Source organism: Chiloscyllium punctatum, chromosome 3, assembly GCF_047496795.1.
Source record: "Chiloscyllium punctatum isolate Juve2018m chromosome 3, sChiPun1.3, whole genome shotgun sequence".
NCBI classification, from domain to species: Eukaryota; Metazoa; Chordata; class Chondrichthyes; order Orectolobiformes; family Hemiscylliidae; genus Chiloscyllium; species Chiloscyllium punctatum.
The window spans coordinates 156,835,745-156,849,491 of record NC_092741.1 but is presented as its reverse complement, the minus strand read 5'-3'; the positions used below and the strand labels follow the sequence as shown (position 1 = coordinate 156,849,491).

General features: G+C 38.5%; 1 protein-coding gene across 10 annotated transcripts in view; it reads left to right on the top strand.

The window, feature by feature from the left end:
* Positions 1 to 13,747, top strand: part of agbl5 (AGBL carboxypeptidase 5) — a 126,092-nt gene that overhangs the window by 24,658 nt on the left and 87,687 nt on the right. For all 10 annotated transcript variants that reach the window (XR_011955316.1, XR_011955317.1, XM_072562881.1 and 7 more), the window contains one exon: positions 7,768 to 7,934. Coding sequence is in view for 8 of the 10 variants with exons in the window: in XM_072562881.1 (XP_072418982.1) it covers positions 7,768 to 7,934 (167 nt within the window). In the remaining 2 variants the exon portion in view is untranslated. The remainder of the gene's footprint in view (positions 1 to 7,767; positions 7,935 to 13,747) is intronic.

Genomic DNA, 13,747 nt, shown 5'->3' with positions numbered 1-13,747 from the left:
CCCCACTAACCATGTAGTCGTTACCTTTTTTATTGTCTTCCTTTTAAAAGTGCTATTGTTTTGATAATTTTTTCCCCCAAAGTTCCAACAGCATATAAAACAGTAGTTGCTGCTCCTGGAATTCGAGAAAACCACCTCCAACACCTAAATACTTCAAAAAAGGAGCACCTGTTACAGCCACAATTTATTCTGGTCCTCCATCTTGGATTACCCAGAATCCTATTGGCACTTTGCGTACAGGGAGCCATGAGGATGTGTGAGGGCAAAGAGTGGCACAGAGGATATAAGGAGAAAGTGAGGACTGCAGATGCTGGAGATCAATGTTTCTGGTAGACATCCTTCATCAGGTTGAAGGGCTTACACCCAAAACGTCGATTTCCCCAGCTCCTCAGATGCTGCCTCACCTGCTGTGCTTTTCCAGCACCACACCCTCTATAGAGGATATAAGGGGTGTTTGGGTGTGAATAAGATCATGTATTTATATAGATGGGACATTTAGAATTAGCTGGGGAATAGTATTCGTCTTAGAGAGCCTACTATTCAACCGCAATTAGAACAGAGTCTTCAATCTGGAGATATTGCCCTTTTACAAACAGCCTGTTTCAGCACTTCTTGTGGCTGCTTCCAAACCATTTCTGGAAAAACTGAGGTGTGTTGAAGTCAGCATATGTCCCTCCTCTCCAAACAAGGATTTCCATTACTTATAGCACTTCAGTGGAACTTTGGGAAATTTCCTTTGAGAATGAAATTCAAGTAGTGTATGACATGAGGTGGCTTTTCACTAAAAACCTTTCTTTTTAAGGGTGGTAGCTATTTTTACACTTTGTTGCTAATTAAAAGCAGAAGCCTGGCATTTGTTGCTGTACTGATTTTAAAATGAAATTCAAATCTTCAACAATTATTTGTCTTCCTTTAGAAAGTGAGGTCCACTGACAACACCGATGTAATGTGCATAGATTTCCAGATCTGATTTTTGGAAAGAAAATAATGGAATTGTTTTATTCAAGGTTGTGAAAATGTTGATCTTATTACTGATCACCAACCAAATAAATTAGAGAAAGTACTGATGATCCATAGATTCAGTACTTAAAAAAAATTGATTAACTTTTTAAAAATATGATCAAATATATCTGTGTGGTTATAGTTTTCAAACATTAATCCAAATATATTTTTGTTTCATAATATAAATTCAACTATCAGTTTCTTTAATGAACAATGGAATGACTATTTTATTGAAAAGAGGCAAACCTTATTATCACAGTTTGGAATATAACCGGTAATTCAGAAGGGTATATATTTATACCTACACATTACACACACATCAGTTAAAGGAAAAGCTAAAGCTTTCTCTGTGGAGATTAACTTTTTAAAACCAACTTTGGCTAAAGAATTGTCAGTTCTTGAAGAAGAAAATGATGTGAAAATGTTCCTAACAGCTTTCATTCTGGTGTCCTGGTACACACAGATGGTTGTCAGAAGACAGATGTTAAAAGGCATCAGAATTAGTTTTATTGTCACATGTATTCAAATGAGTACAGTGAAAAGTTTACAAGTCACCACTTCTGGTGCCATCCTTGGTACAAAAGTACCTAGGTACAGATTCTTAAGTAAAAATTATTTGGAAAAAAAATTTTAAAAGATAAAGAAATAAAGAGTATTACAGATCATAGGAATAAATTAGAAAAATGTAGAAATAATAACTTCAGAACAACAGTCCTTCCAATCCAGTCCACACTGGGACCTAGCCGCTAGTCCATGCTGCGCCATGACCTCAGACCACACTGGGCTTCACCTCGAGGCCAGGAGACCACTCTAGGCCCTCCACCAAATGGCCTTGCATCCTTCCTTTTGACTTTGCCTTTGTTTGCCCTTACTTCATTCTACTCCATTTACTTTTCAAACTGTTTCCTTCTCCTCACTGATTTTGACCTTCAACCAAAGAGCTCCATCTACTGGCAGAAATTGGTTGGCACCAAGACTCTGCAACTCCTGGCACAGACTAACTTCTGCCAGTAGGTAGAGCCTGGTCAATCTTAAAAATACATCTGTAACTTTTAAAACGTGTATTGAACAGGAAGTTTGGCATTTGTGGTTTTTCTTCAACATTTAGTGATATATTTTAATTTTGGAGTTATTTCAACCAGAAATGCTGTAGCACATGTATGGTATTTCAACTTGTACATTTTCTTCCATGCAAAATGTTGTTCAAAGGAACCTAACTCTGCCTATAACATTAATTCTTATGGTATGATTCACTTAGTGAATCGCCCAGAAATAATCAATATAGCTAAGTTTTCTACCATGAAAGCAAATATAAAATACCTGTCAAAGCCTCCATTATTTCCATGTTTTCCAATATTAATTCTCTTCATTGAGAAGGTAGAGGAGGAATCAGTCAATGTAACAGAGGTTTAAGTAGACAGTCTTGTTGCTAGAGTATATATAAAGTTAGAAGTCCATCTTGGATTCCATTGTGACAGCAAGCTTTTCAGATACATATTTAGCCTCTGACATTTGCCATGGAGAAGGCAATTGAACTGGACCTCATGGAATGCAACCTAGGTTATTAAAAGAAGTAGCAACAGAGATAGCGCATGCACAGGTAGTAATCTTCCAGGAATCCTTAGATGTGAAAAAGTCCCAGTGACTGGAACACTGCCAGTATAACATCTTTATTTAAAAATGGGATGCAGACAATGAACAAGTAACTATATAAGCCAGTTTGCATAATGTCTGTCTTTGGGAAAATGTTTGAGGCTACTGTAAAGGATGTAACAGCAGCGCAGTTAGAAATACACAGTATGATCAAGCAGAATCAGCAGGGCTTGCATTCAGGGGACCCATGCCTGATGATAACTTTACTAGCATTCATTGAGGTAAGAAGTAGGATAGGGTGACTTGGATGAGGAAAGTGAATGCACTATGGCCAAGTTTGAGGGTGACACAAAAATAGATGGGAACACCAGTCGCGAGGATGACACAAAGAGTCTGCAAAGGGATCTAGACAAGTTAAGAGAGTGGGAAAGACTTGGTAGATGGAATTTAATGTGAGGTTATGCACTTTGGCAGGAGATGAATCTTATTTAAATGGAGGAAGACTACAGAAATCTACAGAACAGAGGGAGTTGGGTGTCCTCATCCACAAATTGCAAAAAGCTACTATTCAATTTAGCAGATAATAGGGAAGTTGGCTTTTATTTCAAAGGGAATGAAATGTAAAACTAGTGAGGTTTTGCTAAAATTGTATAAGGTTATAGTCAGACCAGCCCAAATACAGTTTTTGGCCCTTCTAATGAAAGATATATTGGTAATGGAGGCAGTCTAGATAAGGTAAGTTAGGCTGATGGAAGGTATTGAGGAATTGCATTATGAAAAGAGGTTGAGTTGATTACTACTAATTGGAATATACAAGGATGAGCGGTGACCTTATTGAAACATGCAAGATTCTTAGGGGACCTGACAGGTTCAATGTGAAAGGTTGTTCCTCTTGTGGGTGTATCAAGGACAATAGGGTATAATCTCAGAATAAAGAGTTGCATCTTTAAAACAGAGATTAGGAGGAATTTCTTCTTGTGTGTGGTATATCTGTGGAATTTTTTTTACCGCAAAGAGCTGTTGAAGCTAAGGCATTATATATGTTCAAGACAGAGAGATTTTTAATCAGTAAGAGAATCTGATTATGGGGAAAGGGCGAGAAAGTGAAGCTGCTGATTATCATACCACCCATGATCTCATTGAATGTTAGAGCGGTCTCAATGTGCTGAATGGCTTACAGAATAGCAGTGAAGAAGGTAGATGGTATATAGGCATCTATAGCAAGAGGAATTGAATACGGGCGCAGAGATGTCTTGTAGCAATTGTATCGAACCTTGGTGAGACGACGCCTGGAATATTGCGTGCAATTTTGGTCTCCTTATCTGAGGGAAGATCTTCTGATTATGGAGGAATTAGACCAAAGGTTTACAAGACTGATTCCTGGGATAGCAGGTTGACAATATGAAGAAGATTGTATTCACTGGAGTTTAGAATGAGAGAGGATCTTAAAAAAAAACCTAGAGAATTCTAAGAAGACTAGACGGTAAATGCAGAAAGATTTTCCAGTGACCAAGATGTCCAAAACCAGGGGTCACAGTCTTAGGATTCAGAGCAAATCATTTATAACAGAGATGAATCATAAAATCCCTACAGTGAGGAAGTATGCCATTCGGCCCATCAAGTCTACACTGACCCTCTGAAGGGCATCCCACCTGGATCCACTGCCCTACCCTATCCCTGTACCCCTGCATTTTCCCATGGCCAACCCACCTAATCTGCACATCTTTGGATTGTGGGAGAAAACTGGAGCATCCCAACGAAAGCCACGCAGACATGAGGAAAATGTGCAAACTCCATGCAGACAGTCTCCTGAGGCTGAAATTGAATAGGGTCCCTGGCACTGTGAGGCAGGGCAACAGTGCTAACCACTGAGCCACCATGCTGAAATTTATTTTCTCAGCAAGCAGTCCTTTCAGAAAAGGAGATAGGTAGAATTCCATGGGGCTAAAGGAATCTGAGAGTATGGGAAGAAAGTGGGAATAGGGCACCAGGTTGGATGGTCACATGTGATCATTGGTTGACTGCGTTACATCTATTCGTTTGCTCTATGGTTTACGTTTCTGTGTCTGCTGCTATGTCTTACTGTCTTAGCTTGAAGTCAATGTCAAGTAACAGACTTTGCAGCACAGACTGAAGATAATGGCTTTGGCTTTGCCATTATTTAATAGAGGAAGTTCCTGTTCATTTAGATGTTAGATAAGTAACCTAGTAAGTGTAAGAGTTTGAGGTTGAATTTGGAGTCGGCAGTGTGCATTTGAAACCTGGCATTGTGATTTTGGAAGATGTTGTTAACAGGTAGCATGTAGATGAGAGGTAGGAGTTGGGGACTATTGGGGAACTGCAGTAATGAAAAGTGAAGCCATTGCATGTGATTCTGAGGCTGCAGCTAAATGACTCCACACAACTGGATGATGGATGGAGGGTGGTGTGTTCACCCATGCCTAAAACGTGAAAGGATAGATTAATGCAATTACTGTTCTATAAGATGTCACTTGTAATTTACAATACTATGAAAATCTAATTTATAATATTAAGAACAAGGCTCTTGTAGCTTCTGGGCTGGTATTACACCATTTTTGCAGTTTTTTTGGGAGCATTTGATCTATTTTACTTCCTCTGTTGCTCACTTTCTCCACTCTGAGTTATGAGAGTAGCTCAGTCAAAACTGTGAACATGTTTGGACATATTTAATTCAACCTGGTTTCCTAGTCCAATACTTGAAAAAGTGATGGACCATATGGTTATACATAGTAGAGCCGTACATATCTCGTAATGAAATTAGAGCCGTACATATCTCGTAATGAAATTAAGGAAAGAATACTGCTTGCGTAAAGCTTCTCCGGCAACTTGTGATATCCTAAGATTTGAGTATGTCTTCCATGCCACAAGTCACTGCCTGACTAGAATGTTAATAATCATGCACTTCTAAGCATATTATTTTTCAGTAAGTTACGACCCAATTATTTTTGAAGCTGGTTGCCCCCAGCCCCCCATGCCATTATTTGAGATAATGAATACCTTTTTCAAGTTTGTTGATATATATCATTTTCCAAATTGTATCTGAATCTTGTTGATACATTTATTCGCTTTCTTCACTGATGTTTTAAACTCCTTGTTTGATTGGTTATATGAAAAGAGATGCTGGTTTTAGCTTAAATTTAAACAGGTTACCTCAAGTGATACTTAGTATAATGTCTGTTCTTTGCAGGATGAGTATTCTTTAAACCTTTTGTGACAAAACACAAGTCCATTCAGAACACTTATAATTTTTGAGCATACAGTATTTGTATCCAAACCATCTCCTCTTTAAAGACAGTCTATTGTTCAGCTACAATTTTTCTTGTCAGCCTATTGCTCCCATCTATCTTTCCCAACTCTGTTCTTGCCCCATTGAATTTAGCTGTCTTCCAGTTAATTATTCTTACTCGGGATTGCTTATTATCCTATTTTTAATCATTATACTAAATCTTACGACTCAACGATCACTGTCTCTGAAATATTCCCTCAATGATAGTTGATCTACTTGGCTCATATCATTTCCAAGAATCAGGTCCAACTGTGCATCCTTTCTAGTTGGACTGGACATGTACTGATGTAGGAGATTTTCCTAAACATCATCTAGGACTGTTTGCTGCTCTCTGCCTCTAATGCTACCACTGTTGCAATTTACATCTGGATAATCAAGGTCCCCAGTCCCAACAAGTCTATAATGTTGGCATTTCTTTGTAATTTCCCTGCAGATTTGTTCCTTTACAACCTTCCCACTAGCTGGTGATCTATATAACTGCACACATTTTGTCCCTTAGCTTTAGCCAGGTTGATTCTGACTTTGAACCCTCTGGGATATTCTCTTTCTATTGTACTTCAAAACTGCCCTTCAAGACTACCACCTCTCCTCCTTTTAGTATATCTGTTCTCTACACCTTGTACGCAGGCATATTTAACACCCAGTTCTGCCATTCCTTGAGCTAGGTCTTTGTTATTGTCATAGCGATCTGCATTTCTAACTCCCCAATCTTAATTTAATATTCTGTGATTTAGATTTCATTGCTTTCTTCATTACAATGAGTTCACCTATTGACTTCACTTTCACCTGTATACTAATGCTATCTGTGTCTCCAAGTATTTTGTGCATTCTGGTAGTCCTTTCTAATTCTCTCACTTGGTTTCCACCCCTTGCCAAGTCATTTTAACCAAAGCAAAGAAATTCTCATTTTTGAAAAGTGCTAGAAACTATCAATCTGAAATGATGATGAAGAAATCCAATAGAGAGTTCAAAGAATGGTGAGAATGTGGAACTTGCTATCACAGGGAGTGATAGCATGGATCCATTTAAGGGGACATTTAACAAGCATGTGAGGCAAATGTGAATGGAGAATTATGTTAGATTGGATTAGGAAAGATGGTTGGAGGCACAAGTGTGGCATAAACAATGGTTGGACCAAATAACCTGTTTGTTTGTATCTCCCATGTACGTAACCTCATGAATGTCAATGAAATGATGAGTGGGATGGTCAATACATGAGGTTCCTTCAGAGGGTGCACAGAAGATTTAACAGGATGATTTCAAAGATGAGGGATTTTTATCTTTCAGGTTAAGCTGGAGAAATTGGGATTTTCTTTCAAGGGAGGTTGAGATTTGACAGAGGTGCAAAGATTATGATGGTTTAGTTAACATAGACAAAGAAAACCTGCCCCCATAAGACGATGGGACAAGGATGAAAGGATATAGATTTAAGATTTTCAGCACGAGATTTGAGGAGATAGAACTGTCTTCCACTACTGGTGGTAATGACCTGAAATTTGGTACCCATGAGATAGGTGGAAGCAGAGACGATGAATGCTTTGAAAATGAAATTGGATGAGTTGCTTGAACAAAAACATACAGGGCTACGAGGACACTGAGAAATGGGGATGATTAAATTGGTCTCGTAAGACCTGACGTGGATGAGATGGAGGAAAAATTGCCTTGTTCTGTAATAACTACAATCAGTGCTGTTCTGAGACTGTCCAAGGCTGGAATGCTATTTATTTTGTGTCTACCCTTCAATGTTTTACTCCTACAATGTGCCGAATTACAGAATGAATAGATGACTGTCAGTTGCAGGATTCAACAGTTTGTTTCTATAAAATGCTTGTCATTTCTTTTAACACCATTTTCTTTCAATTTAGATGGTGGAAAACCAGTTTATTCTCTCCTTCATGCATCGTTTTCTGGAGTATTATGGAGCAACAACCTACTTTGCATTTTGCTTTCCATTCACATATTCTGAATGTCAAGAGATGTTGACACAACTGGATGAAAAGTTTGAATATTGTAAACACCTGACTACGAAGAGGTAGGATGCAGTCTGAGAATTTCAATTGAGTACCTTGTGCAATTAATTTTCCAAATGATTTCCATGAAAATATTGTTGCCCTTTGAGAAACAACTTGTATTTAGCTTTTGATATGTAAGTTGATGACTGGAAATGCACTGCTGTTGTTCACTTCAGTGAGCTTGCTTCCCATTAGTTCATAGTAGACCAGCATGAGGCTGGAAGAAACACAGCAAGCCAGGCAGCATCAGGAGGTGGAGTAATCGACATTTTGGGTTCAGATCCTTCATCAGGACCTGATCATCAAGTTACTGTCGTATATTTGTGATTGTATTGAAGACCCATTATGTGTACATTAGTTGAATGCTGTAATTGCAAAATCAATAAGAAGTGGCTGTTCTACAAATATTTTGAAGATTAGGGAGTTGGTGATATAGATATTAGGCAGTAGATAGGCGATTAACGTAATGTGGTAAGCTATTGAGTAGAGATGCTAAGTTGGGGTTTCTGCTGCTTCTAATGTGTGAATGACCTGAATTCAGAAATGCACGATATGCTGCTCAATTTTGCAGATGCTAAATTATCCGCCAAAAAATTACAGATGGTGCTAGAACAAAATTTCAGTCGAATTCAGTATAGAACAGTGCAAGAGTTTTCACGTTATAAAATAAGAATAGTAGAAATATTGAATGGTGCTGAACCAACTAAGACGATGGCAAAAGAATGTCTGGAAGTAAGGATGGATTCAATACTTACCATCTCTATTGCAGTGCAGTAAAGCAAACAAGTGACAAACCCTTAAAAAACAATGGTAGTGATAATATCAATGCAAATAGGGAAATTGCAGAACTGCTTAATAATTACTGTGATTCAGAGTTTACAGTTGAGGAAGAAGCCAGCATTCAAATGTCCATTGGACCAGGGTTAGCGACACTGCAGAGTTAATGTAAACAAATAGCAAATAAAGAAGAAAATTTTAGGAAAGAGTGAGAGCTAACTAAGACCAGATGATTTCAATCCCCAGAATTTAATGGAAGTAGCTTAGAGCATTGGAGACACTTGAGCTATAATCTTCCAAAGTTTCTTATTTTAGATTACAAAGTCACTCTTCTATTCAAGAAAGATGAGAGAGAGAAACCAGGGAATTATAGCCACGTTTTATGAACATCTGTTGTCGGGCATGTTTATAATTAAGGACCAAGAGACTGAAATGGCAAATTTTCAGAACTACTTGCCTGATGAGTCTAGTTGAATGGCTTTTAAAAGCTAAGTACAGTATACAGAGAAATAGAAATGTCTATAGTTATTTACTATTGGGAAATCAGCAGGAAACAGGGCAGTGATGATGGCCAGGTACTCTAATTGGAAAGATTTGACTCATGGTATCCAACGAGAATCTACTTTGGGATCTCAGCTATTCATCATATTTATTGACCATTTAGATATATGGCATTAGATTACAGATTATCCATAATTTTATTGAACAGGAAACTAGGCATTTACTGCTGTTTTATCTTCTTATGACCCTAGATCATATTGCCCACCCACATGTGCATAGGTTATTTTCTTTTTGAATCCTTTAATCAAATTGGTACCATCCCTGCCCCATTCCAATAGCTGCTAACGTTGTATAAGTGATGGGTGGGATTTCTATGCTAAACATTGTAGTTTCTTCCTGCTGTACTCAAAAGCAAGGAGGAGCTAGACATGGACAAAAGAGGCCAGTTCCTTCTACTTGCATCTGGCGATGCTAAAATTGCATATTATTATTGTATTCTTGAATATCCCTTTAATCTATTTTGGTACTTCCCTTTATGTTCCATTACAGATGATGGATTATTTAGTCTCATTTTCAGACATAGAATCGTAGTGCATTTCAAAACAGTATAAATGTTGTTGGTGATTAGGATATTGCTTGAATATTCTGATCAAAAAACAGGAATATTCAGTCTGGTTTTTAGATGTATACCTGAATATGAAAGTTGTCAAGAGGCGTTTGTCTCTGATGAGGCCCTGGCTATTCACATTGCTTCATATAAATTGTTTTGATGCCTGTAAGTGTCGACAAAGGAATTTCTGTGATATTATTTTCATTTTTCACCGTGGGGCAGCACGGTGGCTCAGTGGTTAGCACTGCTGCCTCACAGTACAGGGTGCCAGGTTCAATTTCAGCGACTGTTTGTGTGGAATTTGCACATTCTCCCTGTATCTGCGTGGGTTTCCTCCAGGTGCTCAGGATTCCTCCCACAGTCCAAGATGTGCAGATCAGGTGAATTGGCCATGCTAAATTGTCCATAGTGTTAGGTGCATTAGTCAGAGGGAAATGGGTCTGGGTGGGTTACTCTTCAGCAGGTCGGTGTGGACTTGTTGGGCCAAAGGACCTGTTTCCACAGTGTAGGGAATCTAATTTTTAGTTTGGTGAAGGAGGAGTTTCGCTTGGCTTGATATAGCCCTGTAAGTTGCCATGGTGGTCTGAAGAGGTTTTTGTGCTTTTGCTGATGGGAGCACCAATCTACTCCATAGTTTCAGATTTGTCAACTCGGATGATTATCTTGCAGTGGGTTTTGTGAAGATCATTGTCTGATCTTTGGAAAGCTATTGTGCTTGTTTGTGATTTTATGTTAGGTTTGTAAAACTACAAATGCCATCGGTGCTATTGGGCTTTGCTTGCAAAGACTGAAGCTGGTGGTGGGTCAAAATATGTATGAAAAAGTATTGTGTGTTAATAATAAACCTTGTAATGATCGTGGTTGACTTTAACCTACATGTAAACTGGAAAAATCATATTGTCAATCGTAGCCTGGATGAGGAGTGTATTCTTTCGAGAGTACCTTTGAAACCGTGCTTTGGAACTGACCAGAGACAGTTATGTTAGATTTGGTAATGTGTAATTCGTCAGGATTGTTGAAGGACCTAAGATAAAGCCATACCAAGATAGCAGAGAGCACAATATAATTAAATTTTACATCCAGTTTGAAAGGGAGAAGCTTGGTTCTAAATTTAGTATTTGAAACATCAATAAGAGCAACAATGTGGGCATGAAATCCCAGTGAACTGAAGTGAACTAGCATCTAGGTGATGAGCTGGACCCGGTGGACACAGTGCAAGACATTTAACAGGTTATTTCAGAATACTCAAAATATGCATATTCCTATAGTCAATAAAAAAAAACTCTGAAGGGAGGACCTGCAATTGTGCTTAACTAAACAAGTTAGGGAAAGCTTCAAATTTAGGAAAATTACAATTAACTACGTAGGTGAAGTAAGATGAATGGTCAGAATATAAAGAATGACTAAAAGGTTAACTGGGGGGAAAGAAATTGAACTGAAAGAGCAAGCTAGCTAGGAATGTAAAAACAGATAGCAAGATTCACAAGCATTTAAAAAGGAAAAGGGTAATTGTTGGTCTTGTAGAGAGAGTCAATAAAAAAGGTGAATGAAATGAAAAAAACGTTTTGTCATCACTACAGAGAGTACAAAAAAATTGCTGTATTAACTGAAAAACTGGAGACGGAAGGGGAGGTGCAAAGCAAACAAATTGAGCTGTGAGAATGACAATATGAACTTATGCAGATGAATGCAACCTAACTTCATAGTGGCTAATTACATAGTGGATCTGTTCTGAGGAAGGATCACTGGACCTGAAACGCTAACTCTGATTTCCCTCCACAGATGCTGCGAGACTTGCTGAGCTTTTCCAGCAATTTGTGTTTTGGTTCTGATTTCCAGCATTCACAGTTCTTTCTTTCTTTTCACATAATAGATGTATTGTTGGTAATTTTCCAAATTTCCCCAGATTCATGAAAAGTTCTGGAAAGTAGGAAATATATTTTATCATAAAGGCTTTTTTCTCCTCTCGGTTAATCCAGAACTAGGAGGTGAGACTGTTTTAAAATTACGAGTCTCCTTTTTTTCACTGAGGGTTGTGCAACTTTGAATGCTCTGCCTCAGAAGGCACTGAAGGTGGGTGCCTTTATATATTTTAAGGCAGAGTTTAGACAATGAAATCAAGGATTCTGAGGTAGATGGGAATGTGGAATTCAAAATGCAAACAGATCAGGTGTAGGTTTGAGGAGCCAGATGGTCTACTTCTACACCTGTTCCACATGTTCTTTCTAAATTGTAGAAGGTAGCAATTTTGCTGCCCAGGGCAGACTTGAAAGCACCTTGCATTTGAGGTAAAGGATAAAGTTGGCTGTATAGTTTTTTTTAATCTCTCTGTGGATTTTTCTCAGTTCTGTATAAAACTCGCAACCAACAGGATGCAAAATTGCTTGATTTAGGTATGCAATAATTGATTTAAAAGATTAACAGTTCTGATAAAGATTGCAGATGCTATTGCTGGGATCAAAGACAGTGAGCATATTTCTTCTTTGCTTGTCTCTATAGTTGAGGGGATTTTGTTTGATCCTAGATTTTCATACTTTGCCAATTTGAGATCGCTGAAGAATTAACTAGCTGGGAATTATAGGTGAGTGCATGGGAAAGATATCTGATGACTTTGATTTTGGAGTTAACTAAGACTAAGAAGGAGAAAAGGGTGTAGGCTGTTCAGCTCTTTGAGCCTGCTATCCCATTCATTATGTTGGTGGCTGATCTTTCATACCTCATGTTCACTTTTTGCTCTATCGCCCAATTGATCAAGAATCTAGCTAGCTCAGCCTTAAATATGCATAAGGACACTTTCCCCACAGCTCTCAAGGACTTCCAAAGGCGCTCAACTGTCTGAGAGAAGGAATTCACTCATCTCAATCTAAAGTCAATGCCCCTTAATTTGAGACCGTGCCCTCTGGTTATAAACTCTCCCATGAGGGGAACATCCTCACAGCAATTATCTTGTCAAGCTTCTGAAGGATCTTATATGTTTTCAATGAAGTCACCTCTCATTCCTTTAAATTCCAATGAGTCCTTACCGGTTTAATCTTTGCTCGTAAGACAGTCTATCTATATCAGGGATCATGCCAGTGAACCTTCTCTGAACTGCCTTCAACTAGGTTGTTTGTTAAAGAAAAATTCACTGAAGACATTGTGTACATGTGGGCTGGTTTTTTTTTGTGATTACTGACAACAAATCTAATGAACCATATGGATAAAGATCAGAGGGGGTGGGAGCAAATCTTTATAGAAAGAGTCATGGAGAAGTACAGCACAGAAACAGACCCTTCAGCCCAACGTGTCCATGCTGACTAGATATCCTAAACTAATCTAGTCCCATTTGCCAGCACTCGGCCCATATCCCTCTAAACCCTTCCCTTTCTGTTCATAAACCCATCCAGATATCTTTTAAATGTTGAAATTGTACCAGCCTCCACCACTTCCTCTGTTGACCCATTCCAAGCATGCACCACCCTCTGTGTGACAACGTTGCCCCTTAGATCCCTTTTAAATCTTTCCCCTCTCACCCTAAATCTATGGCTTCTAGTTCTGGACTCCCCACCCCAGGGAAAAGACCTTGTCTATTTACCCTATCCATACCCCTCATGATTTTATAAACATCTACAAGGTCACCTCTCAGCCTCTAATGTTCCAGGGAAAACAGTCCCAGCCTATTCAGCCTCTCCTTATAGCTCAAATCCTCCAACCCTGATAACATCCTTGTACATCTTTTCTGAACCCTTTCAAGTTTCACAACATCTTTCCAATAGGAAGGAGACCAGAATTGCGCACAATATTTCAAAAGTGACCTAACTGATATTCTGTTTAGCTACAACATGACCTCCTAACTCCTGTCCACAATGCTTTGACCAATAAGGAAAGTATACCAAACTCTTCTTTTACATCCTATCAATTTATTTTTTATCGGACTTCTTTGGCAGCATCTTCTGAGCAATATTT